The 20,437-nt window shown below is 37.2% G+C and overlaps 2 protein-coding genes across 2 annotated transcripts; both read left to right on the top strand.

The window, feature by feature from the left end:
- Positions 1 to 10,083: 10,083 nt before the first annotated feature.
- Positions 10,084 to 10,424, top strand: LOC133335245 (uncharacterized). Its single transcript, XM_061543537.1, has 2 exons — positions 10,084 to 10,177; positions 10,237 to 10,424. The coding sequence occupies exons 1-2, from the start codon at positions 10,084 to 10,086 to the stop codon at positions 10,422 to 10,424; spliced, it is 282 nt and encodes a 93-aa protein (XP_061399521.1).
- A 4,561-nt stretch (positions 10,425 to 14,985) lies between these two features.
- LOC133335243 (putative mediator of RNA polymerase II transcription subunit 26) lies at positions 14,986 to 18,878 on the top strand. Its single transcript, XM_061543536.1, has one exon. The coding sequence runs from the start codon at positions 15,003 to 15,005 to the stop codon at positions 18,852 to 18,854; it is 3,852 nt and encodes a 1,283-aa protein (XP_061399520.1). The 5' UTR covers positions 14,986 to 15,002; the 3' UTR covers positions 18,855 to 18,878.
- The last annotated feature ends 1,559 nt before the right edge of the window (positions 18,879 to 20,437 follow it).

Here is a 20,437-nt window from a genome sequence, read left to right as displayed (position 1 = left end):
GCTATTTATCTGAGCCGAGAAGATCATTTGGGCTAAAGACGGCTTAAGGTTGCCTCTCATTATTTCCACTATCTCGTGCTCCCTGTATGGCGACTTTTGCTGTGTCCGTAGCCGCAGTACATCATTATAAAAATCTTCAAAATTCTCATGTGGTAGTTGACGCCGATTTAAAATCTGCATTTGAAGCTGGAATTCATTTTCAAATCTTTGGTATTGCGCCAACAAAGCACTTTCCAACTCCTTCCATGTGCGAAACTGGACCAATTTCCGGTGGTTCCAATACCAATCGAGAGCTGGTTTTTCCAAAAGTTGGTGAAATTTGGTGATCAATACTTCATCAGGGCAATTATAATCTTTTTTAAGTTCACCCACTCTGAAGATGAATTCTTGGACGCTCATGGTTTTGTCGGTACCATCAAAAGATACTCCCCATTTCGCCAAATTAAAACGCCCCGAGATTTCTGAGATGATATTGCTGGGATGTGGACTGGTATGTGTCTCGTGTGGCTCTGTCCGCATGCCTCTGCTGTAGATATTAGGCAACCTCTCGACCGGCAGTATTGTGTGAGTTTGGACTCCGGCGACTGGTGGTGGTACCGATAAGCTGGTTGGTGGTTGTGCTGGTGCACCACTTGATGCGAACCCTGGTGGCGGTTGGTTAAAAGGACCAAGTGATAACGGTCTAGGATCGTGAATCGGTGGTGGATTTACTCGCTCCGGATATTTTAGTGTGTAACCCCTTGCTAAATTAGGCTGCTGAGACGTTAAGCCTGACGCCAATGCATGTGAAGACAGAATGACTGACTCCCGGGATGTGCGCGCGGGTGCTTGTGGTGCCGCTGCTGGCATCGCCAAGCCGGCTTGTGAAAATACTTGATTAGTGCCGTCATTGTCTCCCAACAACGAACGCTTGGCCGCTTCAGCAATTCGAGGTATCAGAGCTCTCAATCTTTCTTCTTCCTGTTGACGATACTGCAATTGGGACAGGGCGATGGCAGAATTAATAATTTCCCTGACTCCTGCGCTGACTGCTGGATCTGCTGGCGGGACAACTGGTCTATTCTGCAACCCGGTCAAAACACTATAGTTTGGCGAGGCAACGCTTCCATGTGACCAAAAAGACGTGTTAAACGAGTTAGCGGCCTCTTGCATGCTTAATGGAACTGGTGGCGGTGCCGATGAATTGGACATTGATGATGAAACACCTTGAGCTGGGACGTCCCCATGTGCTAAATGTGCGATATGAGAAGCAATGGGACCACTATGCGCGGCAGTTGTAACCTGTTGTGCGTTAGAAGGTGCGCTGTGAACCGCGGTAACAACACTGCTTACGGCTGTAGATTCGGAAGTGGTTACCACCCCATTTTGCCCTAATATCGGTCTACCTGCCAAACCTGCACTCGCAGCTCTAGTAAGAGGCATATTGCTTTTTGATATAACCAAATTAGTAAACAAAAAAAATTCAGAAAAAGCGATAAAAAATCAAAAAGAAATCTGTCAAAAGAATTTGCTCGAAAGTAAACCACACGATGGTTTGAATTAAAGAAAAAAAAAATAAAAACAATTGTGGTAAGTAAACTAAAAAAATAAATTCAATGTAATTCAGTTCTTTCACAATTAATTCACACTTTTCACTTTTACAAATTCTATTATCCGGCAGAATAATTTTGATGAAAATAAACTGGAAAAATTCAAATAATGTTAGGTGGTGGATTTCTGGTCAAAATAGTGGTAAGTCAAGGTCAAATAAACTGTTTCTGTATGAATTTTAATATGTTTCACTTTTTACAGGGATTTGGTGAGCTACACTGGCAAAACTAGAATTGAAATGGACTGAAAAATTAAAATGGAATAGGCGGCTTACTCAGACCTCCCTTAAAAGATTCCATGACAATACGACCAATGGTCGGAAGCCAAAATTGTCGCAGGACCGAATGGAAACTCTAGGTAAGTCTGAGATCAGCTACCAAATTCCGGGTACTGAAATTAAATATAGACAGAAACTAAAATCTAAAAAACCCAAATTAACAAATTCGTTTGAGAATAACAATTCATATTTGCGTAGCAGCGCGTCACCTGCCTTCTTATAGGCTGCTTGGACGGGTCTCCACAAATGAGAACTGATAAACCAGACGAATTTCTTCAACGATATAACTTTAAGAAATCTGAAATTTTAACTTTACTAAAATATGAAAGTTTATTAAAAAGCTAGTGCCATTAGAAGTATTAAACTAGAACGACTAAGCCACTAGAAAAAAAATAATAAAAATCATATTTTTCCCAAATATAAATGATGTTTACCTGAGTCTTCGATGAAGCAACGCGTCAGGACTCTTAATTAAACCTAGACGGGACTCATAAAAGATTCATGGTAAACACATTTACACAATACGACTAAAAATTATTAAAAGCTAACATGTCTCGTGCCCCACGTTGGGCGCCATTTTGTAACAACCGTGTTCAAGAAAAACGAAATGAAATCGCTGTGTTGACCATTAAGTGGCGTTGCCGGTATGCTGGCGTTTAGCGCGGCTATGGCTCGTCGGATTGGGGGTTGGTTCTTGCCACTTGCAGATCTTTTCGGTTGAACAAACAAAAAAAATCATACCGGACTTCAAACTAAATCAAAAAGGGGGTAAAAAGAAGCCTGAAACATGTCAACAAAAAAAATTAAATAGAAGAAAACGTTCACCTAACTGCAACCAAATCCCAAAATAACATTAGTTTTCTTCACAGAAACAGTGCTCCTGGCGGCTGACCAGCCAGGAGATAGCCCTCCCTCCGAGAACACCTCTCGCCATGACGTCTACTCATACTGGACGTCCCAGATCTGACCCTTGACTTACCATATTTTATCCCATCTTTACCACCCGCCTAAAATATCCCTCACACTAAATACATTTCAATCTATTTACAGAAAATCATATCATTAATTACCATCTTTTTTTCTCCACTATTTTCAGGGTAATCTTCCCCAAAGCTCGCGTATGGTATGTTCGTAAGTATATAGTAGCCTTTTTTTTAATACATTCCAGTATTTTTTTATATTTTCTTGTTTCTTTTTGTTTATATTTCAAATATATAGAAAGGGGCAACCAAGGCGTATCTGCCTTTACACATTGAAGGCTGTCTATGTTGGTGGTCCCTAATCCTGGCCTGAGCTCAACCCCGAATTAGAACGAAAAAAACAACAGGTGACCACAATTGATATATATAAAGTAAATGCACTTGTTCACCCTTTAATTTTGTTCAATTTTTTTTTTATAGCAAGATTAGCTTTGGAATATATTAAATTCGAAGCTGGTCGTCCGTCTGTCCGTCCAGAGTTCAAAGTTGGTAGTCGCTTTGGCAAGATACCTGGGCATGCCGGACTGGTCATGCCATAAAGTGATGATTCTCCCTCGTTGGATTGGATGCGCGATGCTGTGGCTCCGGATATTTCCTTTTTTAATTTTATTTTAAGCAAAATTGTTTTTTTTTCCAAATGTTCATGCACTTTCAGTTGGTTTCTGTTTGTATTGTATTGCTGTTTTGTGTTGTCTTTCAAGTTCAAAAACAATATTCCACAATAAAAAAGTTCGAATTGGAATTTAAAAACGATGTATTTTCTTCACTCTATCAGGGCCACACAACCAATCTTCATCAAAGGTCAAATCAAAAAAGGAACGAAATTTATCCATTTAATCAGGAAGAAAGGCTCCTGTCATCATATTTTTTCTTTTGTTTATAATTTATTCCATTTCTCTCAGTCGTGTTTTGTTTGACATTATTCACAAACATATGGTTTGACTATTGTGAATGATCGTAAATATGCATGCTTCTTCTTATTTTCAATAGCAAACAGAGGCGCACCCCACAATATATATGTGTAACACATATGAAAATGCTGGGAATAGCGAGTTATTCCTTGATGAAAGATGTGCTTCCTCAAACTTTCCCAGCAGGCAGATTGAGTAAATTGAATACTGGAGCACATTTAATTTCAATTTCAAATTGTATCCGTTCCCATTTTTCCTGTTGGGTCATTTTTAAAAACATAATTTGTCAAATTAATATTGACACTAGTATTACGTTGGATTCAAATCAGCTGGGATTTGCTGTTACCTTTTATAATTGTACCATGCTTTCTACTCAAGACACTCGAAAAGTTACTAGACTTCATAATTAGGAATACCCTAAATTCGAACGAGCCTTCAACAATGTGAAGCTGGAAGATATCAATTCTGCTCTCGAATGTTCATGTGTATCTTCTTCAATAATGGAATGCATTGATAGAATGCTGGAAAGCGCAATTATAAATTCATCTATTGAAGAGAGTAACGTGGCTGTACGCAACGGTTGTACTCCAGAGGTCAACAAGCGTACACTGCTGGCCAAAATAAGTAGCGATCAGCGTCGATCCTAATTACCGGAGCTGAGAAGTACGTCAATATGGCCTTGAATGAATACAAAATCCCCATTTTAGCCGGCTACAGAAAGAAATCAAAAATTCCAGAAGAGCTGAATCGTTTTGTGTGTGAACTCATCTTTGACATAAGTTGCATTCATGACCTACCATTGTACTTCCAATACGAATTTAGATAATTACTACAATGGTTTACGTTCTTCAGTTGTGATGGTTGAAGGGTGGACTTTGGGGAGTATATATAATACAGTCGTGGGTAATAAATATAGCATTTCCACATTAAATGAAACCTTTTACAAATTAAATGAACCCTTTTCCAAATTAAATGAAACCTTTTCCAAATTAAATGAACCCTTTTTCAAATTAAATGAAACCTTTTCCAAATTAAATGAAACCTTTTCCACTTGAAATGAAACCTTTTACAAATAGAATGAAACCTTTTTCAATTGAAATGAAACCTTTTACAAATAGAATGAAACTTTTTCCAAATTAAATGAAACCTTTATTCTTACCTAAGGAAATATAATATTTGCACTAATTTTAAACCAATATTTGAAAATTAAATCAAAGAATATTAACAAATATAGTTGTATGGCTATGTAATTAACATAAATATTCTTTAATTCGGTGTGATTTCATTTAATATCTTTACTACATAAAACTAAATATATAGTAATACAAACTGGGGTATTTCTTGACATTTTAATAAATAAATATTTAAGAACAAGAATTGAATACCCGGTCCTAAATGCGAAATACATATTTGACTTAATAAATTGTTGATGATAAGATAACTGCTTATCTTAATGAAGGGGTTCCCGACTTGCAGCTTGTGGGATTTTCAAAACCATGTCCATAACGTAGTTAGAACAATCTTGCCGAGTAAGCTTTTGAATACTTCGCTCGATTACATCAACAATGTTATGTTCCATTGAAACGTCACACAGCTCAGCTCTTGCACATAATTTTATTTTTGAAAATGCATTTTCAATTGGATTTAGCATTGGAGAATAAGGCGGTAAGAATTTAAGGTTGCATCTTTTGGATTCGATCAAATTTTTTATGTCATGTCGCTTGTATATTTGAGCGTTATTTTCCAACTCTGGATTGATTTTCTCAAAAAAAAATATCTATAAATAATTTAAATCTGTCTGCATTGACACTGGAATTAGAAACGATTGTGTGACATTACCTCCTCTGACCGTAGGCAACACAATGTGTGCTCTTGTTCCTTGTCTTGAACGGGCTTGGGTTCTTCGTATGTGAAGATTAAATCCACACTCATCAATGAATATTAATTTTTCTCCTTGTTGGGGTATCCATTTTGTAAAGTCTTGAGCATATTTTTGTCTCAAGCCTAATGTTCTGGAGTCATTCTTTCGTTCTATTTCGATAGAGGCCATCTTCAACGTAATTTTTAATTTCCGTAATCCATATTCTATGCAGCTTGTGGAAATATTTATATCATTTTCTCTCAACAGTTTAGTTTTTATGGCTTTGAGGGTAATTCTACATAGAACTCGATCAGACTTAAAACTTGTGATGTCAACAACTTAATTCTATTTCCTCCACGCTTATTTTCCTTCAATGTTCCAAAATTTTGTTTGTATCTTCTTATAAATGTTTTTTCGGAATTTAGGTTTATGCAGGTTAAATTTGCAGCCTCGGAAATGGTTCTCCCCTCTTCATAGAATTTAAATAATAACAATTTCATGTATTTTGTTATTTTGTTATACTGACCCAATTTGTTTCGGGGTCTTGTAGATGTAGCTTCGGTAGGTTCTGGAGCATTTCCACTTGCAATACTTGGCGAGGATATTGATTCTTCCTCAGGTTCCCAATTATCAGAGCTTCCCGAGCTAAAATCAAGTTCGCATTTATTTTAAACGTTGCTATTTTTAAATACAGTGAACTCTCGATAATGTGAACATCCAAAAAAGTAAACTCTCGACAATGTGAAGTAATTACAAACAAAATTTTGGAACATTGAAGGAAAATAGGCGTGGAGGAAATAGAACTAAGTTGTTGACACCACAAGTTTTAAGTCTGATCGAGTTGTATATAGAAAGTCAACCTGGAATTACCCTCAAAGCCATAAAAACTAAACTGTTGAGAGAAAATGATATAAATATTTCCACAAGCTGCATAGAAAATGGATTACGACTTTACAAAATGGCTACCCCAACAAGGAGAAAAATTACACAAATACACAAGCGACATGACATAAAAAATTTGATCGAATCCAAAAGATGCAACCTTAAATTCTTACCGACTTATTCTCCAATGCTAAATCCAATCGAAAATGCATTTTCAAAAATAAAATTATGTCCAAGAGCTGAGCTGTGTGACGTTTTAATGGAACATAACATTGTTGATGTAATCGAGCGAAGTATTCAAAAGCTTACTCGGCAAGATTGTTCTAACTACGTTATGGACATGGTTTTGAAAATCCCACAAGCTGCAAGTCGGGAACCCCTTCATTAAGATAAGCAGTTACCTTATCATCAACAATTTATTAAGTCAAATATGTATTTCGCATTTAGGACCGGGTATTCAATTCTTGTTCTTAAATATTTATTTATTAAAATGTCAAGAAATACCCCAGTTTGTATTACTATTTATTTAGTTTTATGTAGTAAAGATATTAAATGTAATCACACCGAATTAAAGAATATTTATGTTAATTACATAGCCATACAACTATATTTGTTATTATTCTTTGATTTCATTTTCAAATATTGGCTTAAAATTACTGCAAATATTATATTTCCTTGGATGAGAATAAAGGTTTCATTTAATTTGGAAAAAGTTTCATTCTATTTGTAAAAGGTTTCATTTCAATTGGAAAAGGTTTCATTTAATTTGGAAAAAGTTTCATTCTAATTGGAAAGGGTTTCATTTAATTTGGAAAAGGTTTCATTTAATTTGGAAAAGGTTTCATTTAATTTGGAAAAGGGTTCATTTAATTTGTAAAAGGTTTCATTTAATGTGGAAATGCTATATATGGCAATGGCTCAATTAAAGGAAAGATGTGGAAGCGATAGAAATATAAATTTGATAGATTTTCATTCATGTTTTTCAATTTTTATTTTGAGGATTCGAAAATATTCCATTTTCAAAATAAAAATAATTTATAATTTGATGATAATTTGTTTCTTTGTTTACATTTTTCTGTCAAATGAGTTGACACTAGTAGAACTTATAACAACAAATTTCCATGTGGTTGTTGTATCGTTTTTTATACAACAACACTTGCTGTTACCTTTTATTATTATACCATGGCCATGGTCGTTCCCAAGGTAGATATACAAGGTAGCCGCATCGGCGAATTTCTACAACAAACATCGGTTGTTGTATTTTGATATGTCAAAAATATTTTGCAAAAACAAACAGATTGACAAGATTTTTTTACAAAAATTCTTGTAGAAAATGTTAATAAAAGTAGTGCCAAAAAAGCTTTTCGAAATTCGGAGATTTTCATTTATAATTTTGTTTTTTAATTTTTTGGTTCAACATTACAACAACATTTTTGACATTTATTTGTCCAACAGCTGGGCCGATGCGGCTACCTTATTAAATATACCTTGGTCGTTCCAAGGCCCATTTTTAAAAATTCCAAGCAAAAATCGATAAACTAACATCTCAAATTCTCTAATCGATTTATCGAAAGTCGATTTACTTATCCCTAATCATAATTTGCCTCAACCTCATTCGTAAACAACACGGTTTCCATTTAGTCTCTATCCCACCTCATTAACTTTCGGTTATACCATTTTGAGTTCATCTTTATCGGCCATTTTGTCTTCTCCTCCCATTCGTTAGCAGGTGGAACGTTTTTCAATTTTTTCAGTCGTCGTTTTTATTTTAGCTCCGTTCCAAAACCTAAAAGAATCTACTAATTTTACAAGTTTTGCAACTTTTTACTCGAAAACCGTTCCTGAACCCATAAAACTGGTAAAGCATTGAATCAAATTTAAGAGAGCACAAAACAAAATGGCTTTCTCTTTGTAAACTTTTTGTTATGTTGATTTTGAAGTATTGCCATCTAATTTTGGCATATTTACTAGATTTGCGTTCCCGAACTTTTCAAATTATTTTGTACTCTGAGACTTGAAATGTTTCCCTTTTACTAGCTTTACTATTAAACAAGTGAAAAAGCGTTAAGTTCGGCCGGGCCGAACTTTGGATACCCTCCACCACAGGTATACTGACAGGTATTTGAAATGAAAAAGTGGACCGATATTTATAATTTTAAATAGAGATATTTGGTACCCAATATGAACCCACTGTACCAAATTTCAGCGAATTCGGTTGAAAATCGCGCTTAAGAACCTCAAAATACCGAAAATTTGGGGTGCCCATATATGGGGGCTACCAGAAAAAATTGACCTATATTTAAATTTTTTTGTGGAGAGATTTGGTACCTGCTAAGAACTCAAAATACTAAATTACAGCCAATTCGGTGAAAAATACGATAAAAACCCAAAAAATACTGAAAATTAGGAGGTACCGTTATATGGGGGCTACAAGAAAAAGTGGACCTATATTTATAATTTTTTGTGGATACATTTACTACAAATTCGCTTGAAAAACGCGCTCAAGAACCCCAAAATACCGAAAATTGGGGGGTACCCTTATATGGGAGCTATGCCTAAACGTGGACCGATATATCCCATCTTCGAACTTGACCTGCCTGCAGACAAAAGACAACCCTATGCAAAATTTCAGCACCCTATCTCAATTCCTTCAGAAGATGTGATTACAACAGACGGACATGGCTAGATCGTCTTAGAATTTTACCCTGATCAAGAATATATATACTTTATAGGGTCGGAAATGAATATTTCGATGAGTTACAAACGGAATGACAAAATTAATATACCCTCCATACTATGGTGGAGGGTATAAAAAGTACTGGAACAGACCATTTGTTGGCGAAGGTTTGCGTACGACGTCGCTTGAGTCTTGGCAGAACGACGATTAACAAGCGAATTTTATGAAGGCTGGAGTCTTGTTCTTTTGAATCTCTCTCTCTCTCTCTCTTGTATTATTTTTTTTTCGTTTTTCCAAGGTATATTTAATAAGGTAGCCGCATCGGCCCAGCTGTTGGACAAATAAATGTCAAAAATGTTGTTGTAATGTTGAACCAAAAAATTAAAAAACAAAATTATAAATGAAAATCTCCGAATTTCGAAAAGCTTTTTTGGCACTACTTTTATTAACATTTTCTACAAGAATTTTTGTAAAAAAATCTTGTCAATCTGTTTGTTTTTGCAAAATATTTTTGACATATCAAAATACAACAACCGATGTTTGTTGTAGAAATTCGCCGATGCGGCTACCTTGTATATCTACCTTGCGTTTTTCCATATATAGTTCCTTTGCTCCATATAGTTCCTTTGCTCTTTATAGTTCCTATGCTCCAAATAGTTCCTTTGCTCCATACAGTTCCTTTGCTTCAAATAGTTCAAAAAAGGAACTGGATCAGAGAAAGGAATTATATTAATTAAAGAACTGGAACTAGTTCCGTTCGTTCCTTTCTCGGAATAGTTCCAATGAACTAGTTCGTTCCGGAACTACCCAACTCTACTATTTATTTCTCTTGCAATTCAAAACAAAACAATAACACTACACGTTTTTTATTTTTCTAACAAAAATTAAAATTTAATTTCAACAATATGGTCCAAGGCAAATTCAAAAAGGCTAAGCTTCCAGCGAGTATCCAGAAGAAACAGAAACAAAAGAACAGTGCCGCTTTTACAAGGAGATCAAGTAATTCTTTTTTTTGTAAACATAAAGAACTGAATTGATTTCATATTTTTTGCTTACAGATGCACCAATTCAGGCCAAGAAATCCAAATTCAATGAACATCAAAAAATTAAGCAGGCAATTTCGAAAACCCTTAACAAATCCGTAGAAGAGGAGATGCGTTCACGTGCCGCCGAGGGACAACTAAAATTGAGTAAAGCCCAGGAAGCGGTTGCCAAACACAATAAAACCGTAGAGCCATCAACATAAAAGGGATGTGTATGTTGATTGTTATTATTGCGTCTTATGGATCTTTGTAGTTAATTTGTTATTGTAAAATATACATTTTCTATCGAAAGATTTCGAAAGTAATGTAAAATAAAATTAAGCTAATAGTTTTCTCTCCATACTATGGCAAAGTATATAATAATGAATTTGTACATCTGAAGGAATTGCTGGAATCACAGAAGATTAATAATTTTAACAAACCAACGTTATGGAACTTACAATTGCGCTATGGAACTTACAATTAGAAGCTCACAATAGTCTACTCCAATGTCATTCAAATAAGATGTGACAGACCTGATCTTGCAGAGCCATGAGGTAGATCCACATCGTAAACCTTGCGGTCAGATGGATTTTGAAGTTCGGCACACCGGATACTCAAACCATCGCAGTACACCTTATTGCATTTGCTTTGAATTCCCTGTTCGGAATAATTATATTGAAATGCTAAAAGTCGAAGATAGGAGATATGTAGTCACTTTCAATCAATTATTCATTCATTCACGTTTTCCAATCGTGTTAAATATACGACCATGCCAAGAGTGTTATGTTTACTAAGATCCCGTTACTTTAAACCTCGCAGCACATTCTGTTGTTTAGATGTGAAACCCGTTTCTTTAAACCTCACAGCACATTCTGTTGTTTAGATGTGAAACAATTCATCCAGTGGCTGGCGATTAAGAATTACTTCCAAAGCAGCTTCCTGTGTATTTCTGAAAGCCTCAACTATAAGGAGCTTTGCCCATCACTGCACATTATTTAGTTTGGACTAGAGAGTTCATTTGAACTTGCAAATAATACGGTTAGTATAGAGAGAACAACCGTAACGTCCATCTAAGGTGCGATCTCCAGTTTTAATCTACAGCTCTTACCTATGGAGTTCTTGCATGAGTAAAGTGGCACTAGAACTCTCGTAGTACTTTCCTCTATATTAATTTTCCATGTTTATTTGTGGTCAAAGACTGTTCCTAGGTATTTAGTTTCCAGTTAGAGCTGCATACAAGAAGAGCAGAGGGAATTTTTGGGATCTTACGTTTCCTAGTGAAGACCATTGACTTCGGCACAGTTTGATAAAATTACTAAAGCAACCTGCATTTTATCTGATAAGGTTGGCAGAAATTGGCCACTTATTATGAAAACAACAGATGATCAATCTTCACAAGGACTTCATTTATTCCGAGGAGCCAGAGCAAGGAAGAGAGAGAGCAGCTCTCTCATCATCAAAACAAACATGCTTTTTTGGTGGCCAAATCATTTCATTCCGTTCGTAATTGTGGTTGCTTAATCGACCAGAAAAAAATTCTTGGTCCTAAATATTAATCGATCATTACAGGAAAAATGTATGTGTCGCCTTTGGTCAGAGCGGAACCTGCATGGTATTTTTTATTGATCACCAAAGTTGATCATCAGAGACCATTGCAGAATAAGGTCTCTTTTTGTATACCCTTCAGTACACTGTGGTACAGGGTATTCTCAGGAGCCAAAGCACCACAAAACAAACATGCTTATTTGGTGGCCAAATCCTTTCATTCCGGTCGTAATTGTGGTCACTGAATCGACAGAAAAAAAATTTTGGTCCTAAATATTTATCGATCAGTTCGTCTTCGGACGGCTCAAAAGAAGGACGCGATTAAAAAAGTTTAAAAAGATTAATACGCCCACGGGCTTAAAAATAGAATTTTACAAAATGGCGATTTGTTAAGTCGTCGCTTAATACGGATGCATGTAAATTTTGATTGATCACCAAAGACCGTTGCAGAATCAGGTCTCTATTTTATACCCTTCACTACAGGGTAGTAAGCCCTTTGAATATATTTGTAACAGGCAAAAGGAAACGAAAGAGACCCATGTTTTCTTTTTAAAATATCCATAGAATTACTTTCTGAGTCTATTAATGATTGTCCGTTTGACAGATTAAGATTTTGGGTTCAGATTTAGCTCCGATATATTTGTTCATCCGATTTTATATAAATTGTGCACTAAACTTCCTATATATACTTTCGACCGATTTTATTTTTATGGACCAAAGTCTCCATATTTCTTTCAATTTACACGAAATTGTGCATAGAGTATTTAATTGAGCCATGAATAATGTGTGATAAGATTCGTTGAAACCGGTTCAGATTTAGATATAGGCTCCCATATATGATCTTCCGATTTTATGTAAATAGTGCACTAAACTCCCAATGTTTGTCCTATTAAAACGAAATTTGGAATACCATACTATAATATAATATACTATAGTAAATGGTGTACTAAACACCAATATTTTGTCCGATCAGACGAAATTTGGATTATCGAACTGAATCGAGTCTAAATTTATTTTCAGGTTCAGATTTAGAATTGGCTCCTATATACTCGTTCGTCCGATTTTCTGTAAAATGGTGCACATGTCAATACGTTTGTTCGATTTCATATAACGACTCTATTCAACCGAATTGACATGAAATCTTGCATATATCAGAATAGCATGTATTTAAATAAATTAAAGTAGGTTTATATATCTATATAGATCACTAATTTAATTTTGTCCGATTTCAAATCAGTGCTGCGTTTATTCTATCGACAGTTTATTGTACATATACGACAGAAATTATTAGATAAGGATGTTTATCGTCATATATCTTACTGCCACTAAGAATTCAGCAGTCTATGCGGCGATAAAAAAGAGACGAAAACGATCGAACATCAAATGTTTGCTAGATATGAGATAAACACTCTAACCTTTTCAACCACAAATGATTAAGAGAGGTCTATCTTGGCCATAAACTCTCCGCCATAAGATGGAGTGAATATTAAATTGTTTGAGACCCCATGAATTATATATATTCCTGATCCGAATAAACCTCAATGTGGATTAAACAACGTCCGTCTGTTAAAATCACCATATTCGTATAGCGCCATATAACGCTACCACCCAATATTCGGTACCTTGAGGATTTTGTGCTTGAGACCCCATGGATTATATATATTCTTGATCCGAATAAATCTCAATGTGGATTAAACAACGTCCGTCTGTTGAAATCACTATATATCTCAAAATTGGATGTATCACTTTTTCGTATAGCGCCATATAACGCTACCATCCAATATTCGGTACCTTGAGGATTTTGTGCACGTTTTACGGTATGGTATTTTATTCCAATTTTAAAACCTAAATTTGAATATTTCATTTCCTGTGGACATAACAAAACCAATTTATAAAAGTCCCGTTGGATTTTAAGTATATTCAATGTCCACCTCATGGAGGACGGTATAAAAAGTTCGGCCGGACAAAACTTAAATACTTTTTCACTTATATTTGAAATTATCAATGACTGTTGTTATAATTCAGAATATACGTTTTATCGTCATACGTTATACGCTATCAGCTATATTTAAGCCAAACCTTTGATATTACTTTTCCTGCTATTTTGTTAAAAAGAGATAGCAAAGAACAAAGCAATTACCAACTACAAAAGGTATGTATTGACAACAGTTAGAGGAAAAGAGACAACAATAGTGCGATTTCAATTCATCGATTAGTAATAACAAGAAAATCAAATTGCTAAATACCAAATACTCAGTGCGGCTAAGTTACATGCAACGCTTTTCTGGCGTCTCAGCTGATTAACCATTTATTAAATAAATGAATAAAAAATCACTATTTAATAAAAATAACAGTGTAATTGTAATTAATTAATACTACTCGAACACTATATACTATATTGTTAGTATGCAATTTTGTTTTCTTACCATTTTATCTCAATTCTAATCCACATCAACGTTCCCACGCTCCAAACGCTTGCCGTGTACCCATTCGGCAGTTTCTCTACCGAATACTTTATAATCAATTTGTTAGTTTCCCCAAAATATTAGCACTGCTGATGGAAATAAAAAAAGTTACTGAAGGTTAACGTGTAGAATTATTTATTTATATGAATTGCCGTATATACATATATAGAAGAATACCAGGAGCCCCTGATTATTGACATTTTTTGCATAAACTCAACGGATTTTTATAGGTTTGTTGAATGAGATATTGATACTCCCCCTCATTAGCCTACCAATCAATGATATTGACAACACTTTTCTTAACTGTGAAATAGTTGTGTCACCACAAACATATTCATCGTCGTCGTAGTCGTCGTTGTTCGAGAGGGTCCGAGAAAATCAGTTTTTTGTAATTCAACGAGATCGAGCGATTTGGGAAAAACTTTTCTTCGTTGTGGAAGAGAGAAATCCCAAGACAAGTACAACAATCCGATCAAAAGGAAAACACACATCTTTGCGAATTTAGCGAAACGAGCTCTGGAAAAGGAGAAGAAAAAATCGAAAGAAGAAGAAGACTTTTTTAGAGTAAGAAGAAAACTGTTGATTGATTGCTGGCTTGCTTGCTTTTGTGGCAGAGTAACCAATCAACCATCAATTCATCCATTCGTTGTCGCCGTCGTCGTCGTTGTCGCCCAAAGCAGCAACAACAACAACCACAGCAAAAGCAACGTCAGTAACTCTTTCGCTCTTTCATAGACTTTCATCCCGAGAAGTTGTGCTGCCCGCCCTACTTCCTGGAAAATTTCGACTATGAATAATCTAAACAACACTGATGAGATTGTGGAGTGCCCACTGTGCATGGAGCCATTGGAGGTTGATGATCTCAACTTCTTTCCCTGCACTTGTGGCTATCAAATATGCAGATTCTGCTGGCACAGAATACGTACCGATGAAAATCAGCTGTGTCCCGCATGCCGCAAGGAATACCCCGAGAATCCAGCTGATTTCAAGCCCCTCAGCCAGGAGGAAATGGTTGCCTTTAAATTCCAAAAACGCCAACGCGACCAGAAGCGCAAGCAGGAGATCACCGAAAATCGCAAACATCTGGCCAATGTGCGTGTCGTGCAAAAGAACTTGGTATTTGTGGTGGGCTTGCCACCCAGGCTGGCGGATGCTGAGATCCTCAAGAAGCACGAGTATTTCGGCAAATATGGTAAGATTCATAAAGTAGTTATTAATCCTAGCACAACGTATGCGGGCGTGCAGGGTCCCTCGGCGTCAGCCTATGTGACTTATGTGAACAATCCGGATGCTCTGAGGGCCATACAGAGCGTCAATAACATAATGATCGATGGCCGTCTGATAAAGACTAGTTTGGGCACCACCAAGTACTGTAGCCATTTCATGAAGAATCAACAATGCCCCAAGAGCGATTGTATGTATCTACATGAATTGGGCGATCCGGAAGCTAGCTTTACCAAGGAGGAAATGCACCAGGGTAAACACCAGGACTATGAGAAACGTCTGCATGAAGCGTTAATAGCTACAACGGGCAGTAATTCGACATCAAGTGGGGGTTTGGTATCGACAACAACAACATCTTCATCTGCATCGTCCGCTGGCATACTGAGTGGCAATAGTAAATCAACGGATTCTGGTTACAAATCGAGTGGCATTGTGACCAGTAAATCGGCCAATGCCATTAACAATGGCCACGACAGTTCGGGAGGTGGTACAACCGCCGCAGTGGTCAATGGCGGAGGCCAACATTCAACAGCGGAGGCGTGGCCCAGTTTATCAGTATCACCGGTTAGTAAAAAGGAGAATGTTAATCCGGCGAATGGGGGTCCCAAAAGTAAAAAAGAACGACAAAAACAAGAAAAGGCAAAACCGGAAAAGAATGGCAAAACGAAAAACAAAAATTCCAATTCAAACACCACCTCCAACAATAACACCAACAACAACCACAACAGTAATAACAGCAATAATACAAATCCTGCAAGCAAAGATTCCGTGGAGGCAACACACAGCAACAACAACAAATCAGCAGCAGCAACGGCCGGGGCGGATAGTGACAAGACAAGAACAACAGACAAAGAACGGGATCGAAAACAACAACAACAAAGCCACAGTGCATCCAATAATTCCCAAAATCAAAGAAAGGAAGAACAGCAGCAAACAAGAAGCGAAACAGTTGAGACCAGCAAAACCAACTCCAAAACAAAGACCAACAGCCAGCAGGACAGTAACTGCAAAAGTCAGGCTGCAACCAGCGAACGAGACAAATCTAAAAATGAATGCAAACAGGAAGTTGCAGCAACAACAACAGCAGCAGCACCCACATCAACAACAACCTCAACAACAGAAAACACGATGTACGTCTCTAATAGCAGTAACAGCAGCCTTAGTAGTAGTAGCAGCAGCAGCAGTAGTAGTAGCACTAGCAATAGCAGCAATAGCAGTACCGCCAGCAACGGAAACCTAAGTTCGGAAACAGCCACACCTCAACAAATACAGAAATCCAATTCCATTGAGGAGTCTTGCAATACCAACAGCAGCAGCAGCACAACAACATCAGCGACATCAACTGCAACGTCACCATCCGCAACCACACAGATCACAGCAACAACAACAGACTCCTCAGCAGAAAAATCTGCTACATGTCCATTCACAGAAAGCATTGAGCGCACAGCTGCCAATATGCCCGATAACTTTTCCGTTTTTGGCAATAAAAACAAATCGCCCATGTATAATGGTATAAATTCCTTAATAGACAATGCTGAAGGTGATAAACCCAAGAATTCCATAGATAATACACAGCCTGTGACACCTCCCACAACAACTGTTGCCGCCGATATGCCCAAGCTGAGCCTATTCGATGACAGCAGCTTCTTTAGTTTGAATTCTGGCAAAATGCCCCAGCTGCCTCCGCTACAACAACAACAGCTGCAACAACAACACACCGCTTCATTATTAAACAACACCGCCAAGCTACTGGAAGATCCCCTGTTGACGGGTCGCACCATGCCCAATTTACCCGACCTCATCAATGGTATTGATGGCTATCAGAGTAATTTGAATTGCAGCAATGATTGGGAGGATGCCTTCAAGAGTGTCATACTTAAGACAAACAAACAAATGGAAGAGAAAATGCAACAACACCAACAGTTCCAACAGCACCTCAACAGTCATCTGCACCTCAAGACACAGGAAGATTTACGTAAATTACAGGAATTACAGAAGCGCAACATTCTCCTGAATTCGATGCGTGCGTCACAGTTGGGTGGACCACTGGGTCCCTTGGGAGCAGATCTGGGACGTCATTCGCACTTTATGGCCCAACAAAATCCCTTGTTGCAACACCAACCAAATCTGTCCACGGAAAATCTTTTGCAAAATTCAGCGCAGCTGCAATTCGAAACAAATATGTCGAAATTCTTCGATTTTCACAAGCATCAACAGCAACAGAAACTGCAACATTATGGCGGAGGTATTGGTGGCCCTGCAGCTGGAGGTTTGGGATCGCTTAGTGACAATTTCCACATGATGTCCTTATTGGAAAATAAACCATTAAATTCACAGCTTTTGGATCCAAATTCTTTACTGAACTCACATCTGCAACAACAGCAACAGAAACAAAAACAACAACAACAACTCTATGGTAAAATGGATCCCATGATGCACCACCAACAACAGCTGCAGCAGCAACAACAGCAACAGGCCCTTAATAAAAATCTCTCCAACATGCACGGGAATCAGAATCATCTGAAATCACAATATCTACAGAATTCCAATGCCGATGATGACTTGGGCTTTGATCCGTTCATTGAAACACAGAAGGCTTTGGCCGAACTAATTGAGAACGAGGAGGAACAGCAGCAACTGCAACAGCACAATCATGTGCCCACGTCCCACTCCAATCCAATTGGTCCACCCAAACAGCCACAGACACAGCCAACGCCTCCACATCAAGATCCCATGTTGGAATATATGCAAAGATTACGCATGCCTCCGCCTGGCTTTGGCCACCACAATAGCAATATGCCCGGCTATGGGGGCATGGATCCACGCATGCACAGCAATCAGAATAGTAAAATGTTGCCTTTTATGAATTTGCCTGGAACAAATAATGTCGGGGCTGGTAATCCTCCACATATGGCACCACAGCAACAACAACCAGCACATCCCTTACAGATGCCCAATCCCAATGTATGGAGCTCACACTTGGGCAATATGCAACAACAACAGCAACCGGGTATGGGGGGCTTACGTCACGATAACCTTGGCCAACCACAAAATATGGCAAATCAAAAGCCCGGCTATAGCAGTGGTGGCGGTGGCAGCGATTGGACCGCCATGGATCCAGCCATACTATCTTTTAGACAATTCTCTTTTCCCCAACAGCAACAACAGAATCAAATGGGTCCCCCACAAATGCCACCACCACCACCACAACAGCAGCAACAACAGCCACCACCACAGGATATGTTCTTGCAACATCTTAGCCAACAAGCAGCTGCAGGATTTGGCTTAGGTGGCGGACCACCAGGTGGCAACGGACAAATGCCAAATGGTCAGCATCATAATTCACAGGGTCATCTGAATGTCGACGCCAATGTCCAAGGTATGCTGGAATTTCTAAAAACTCATCAATTTGTTTAATTTAGAAATCAACCCACACACACACACACAAACATACAAACGATATATCAAAACAATAAAGAAGCGGCGGGAGGATACAAAATGTAATCATGATGATGATAATGAAGAAGATGAAGAACGGCTTGTTTTATTTTAATCTCTATTATATAAATATATTTAATCAAACCCCCCAAACAAAAAACACACACACTCTTTAATTGAATTATCGAAGCGAAATTAACTTTTTTGTCAATATTATGTAAAACTAATTAATCAATTTAAATAAAATTATTCAACAACAAAAAATATAAAAGAAGGAATTTTGTTATTAAAGACTTGAGTATGTCGTGTCTAGATTATTCTGGAGTGTTTGGGTTACTGCAAAGACTGGATGGGATGCTGCAAAATAATTTTTATTTAAAATTACTTTCTTCAGTTGAGATAGGGAAATAGCAAGATATATCTAATGTATCAATATATGCATTAACTGTAACTAAAATAAAAGGTTTAGGTTTAAATGTTTCGTGACCTTCTTTAAAAAACAACCCTTTGAAGTTCGTATATTGTCTTAGCAGGACTACCAAGTCCAGGTATACTTAAAATTTATTACTTATATATTTCAAATTGAACATAGGTTTAATACTTTACTCTGGTCTTTGCGTTATCACTGGTACTACATAACTGACAACAGAGATGTATGATCAGTGGGGTGTTCAACATTGAAATTGATCGATTCACATATGTAAGCTTCAGTAGCTGATTTATATTTTGCGATTTGTATTTACCGAAATTTCAGTACTCAGTTGGTATAAAAAACAGAGGGTTAATGTAGATACCAATAAAATTCTCATTGACTTGAGTAACGAAACGTCTTTATACATCCACCATAAGATAATTCCTATTACAATACCTTCAAATATTTGTCGGAGATCCCATTGAATATATTGAACAGAGAGAAATTCGACTTTCATTTGTCTTTTGAAATCAAGATAGAATATATTTCAGACTGGTAAATTGTCGGTCCAGTATATCCTATCCACAAAATGTCCAATAAGTGCTATGTTTCAACATAGCCTCCATAAAATTTCCCCGACCTATTTTAGATCGTACGCGCAATTCCTAATTCCAGTTAACGTCGTTGAAGGTTGCCTTGTAAAAATGTTTAATATAGGTACATATTTTGACATAGCTCTCTAAAGTTTCCGTCCCATTTACCGATATTTTGAAGCAACTATAATTAAGAATTTCGAGTTATTGAAGGTTAGAAAACTTCATCCATAGAATTCAATGTAGGTGTATGTTTTGACATTACCACCCAACACAATATTGTGGAGTGTATAATTATCTTTCTGTTTGCCACACCTGCACTATTCACCGGAGACCCCACAAAGTATATATATTCTTCATCGGAATAAAATTCTATGTTTATTTACGAATGTCCGTCTGTTTATCCGAGTGTTGAATCACGATAGAGATCGCAGTATTTAAGACATAGCTCTGAAATTTTCCACAGACATTGCTAGTACTCATAGGATGTTTGGTATTGCATATGGGATATATCGGTCCACGTTTTGGTGTAGCCCCCATATAACAGTACCAGTACA

This window comes from Musca vetustissima, unplaced genomic scaffold (genome assembly GCF_032173495.1).
Source record: "Musca vetustissima isolate MV318-11 ecotype Yass unplaced genomic scaffold, APGP_CSIRO_Mvet_v1 utg3046, whole genome shotgun sequence".
Classification (NCBI taxonomy): Eukaryota; Metazoa; Arthropoda; class Insecta; order Diptera; family Muscidae; genus Musca; species Musca vetustissima.
Note: the sequence above shows the minus strand (reverse complement) of the source record. Positions and strands in the feature narration are given on the sequence as shown.

Excerpts from the sequence above, each read along its gene's own strand:
- LOC133335245 (XM_061543537.1), top strand. The coding sequence starts at position 10,084 with ATGGTCCAAGGCAAATTCAAAAAGGCTAAGCTTCCAGCGAGTATCCAG. Across the intron at positions 10,178-10,236 it reads CGCTTTTACAAGGAGATCAA|ATGCACCAATTCAGGCCAAG; the intron begins GTAATTCTTTTT and ends TTTTGCTTACAG.
- LOC133335243 (XM_061543536.1), top strand. The coding sequence starts at position 15,003 with ATGAATAATCTAAACAACACTGATGAGATTGTGGAGTGCCCACTGTGC.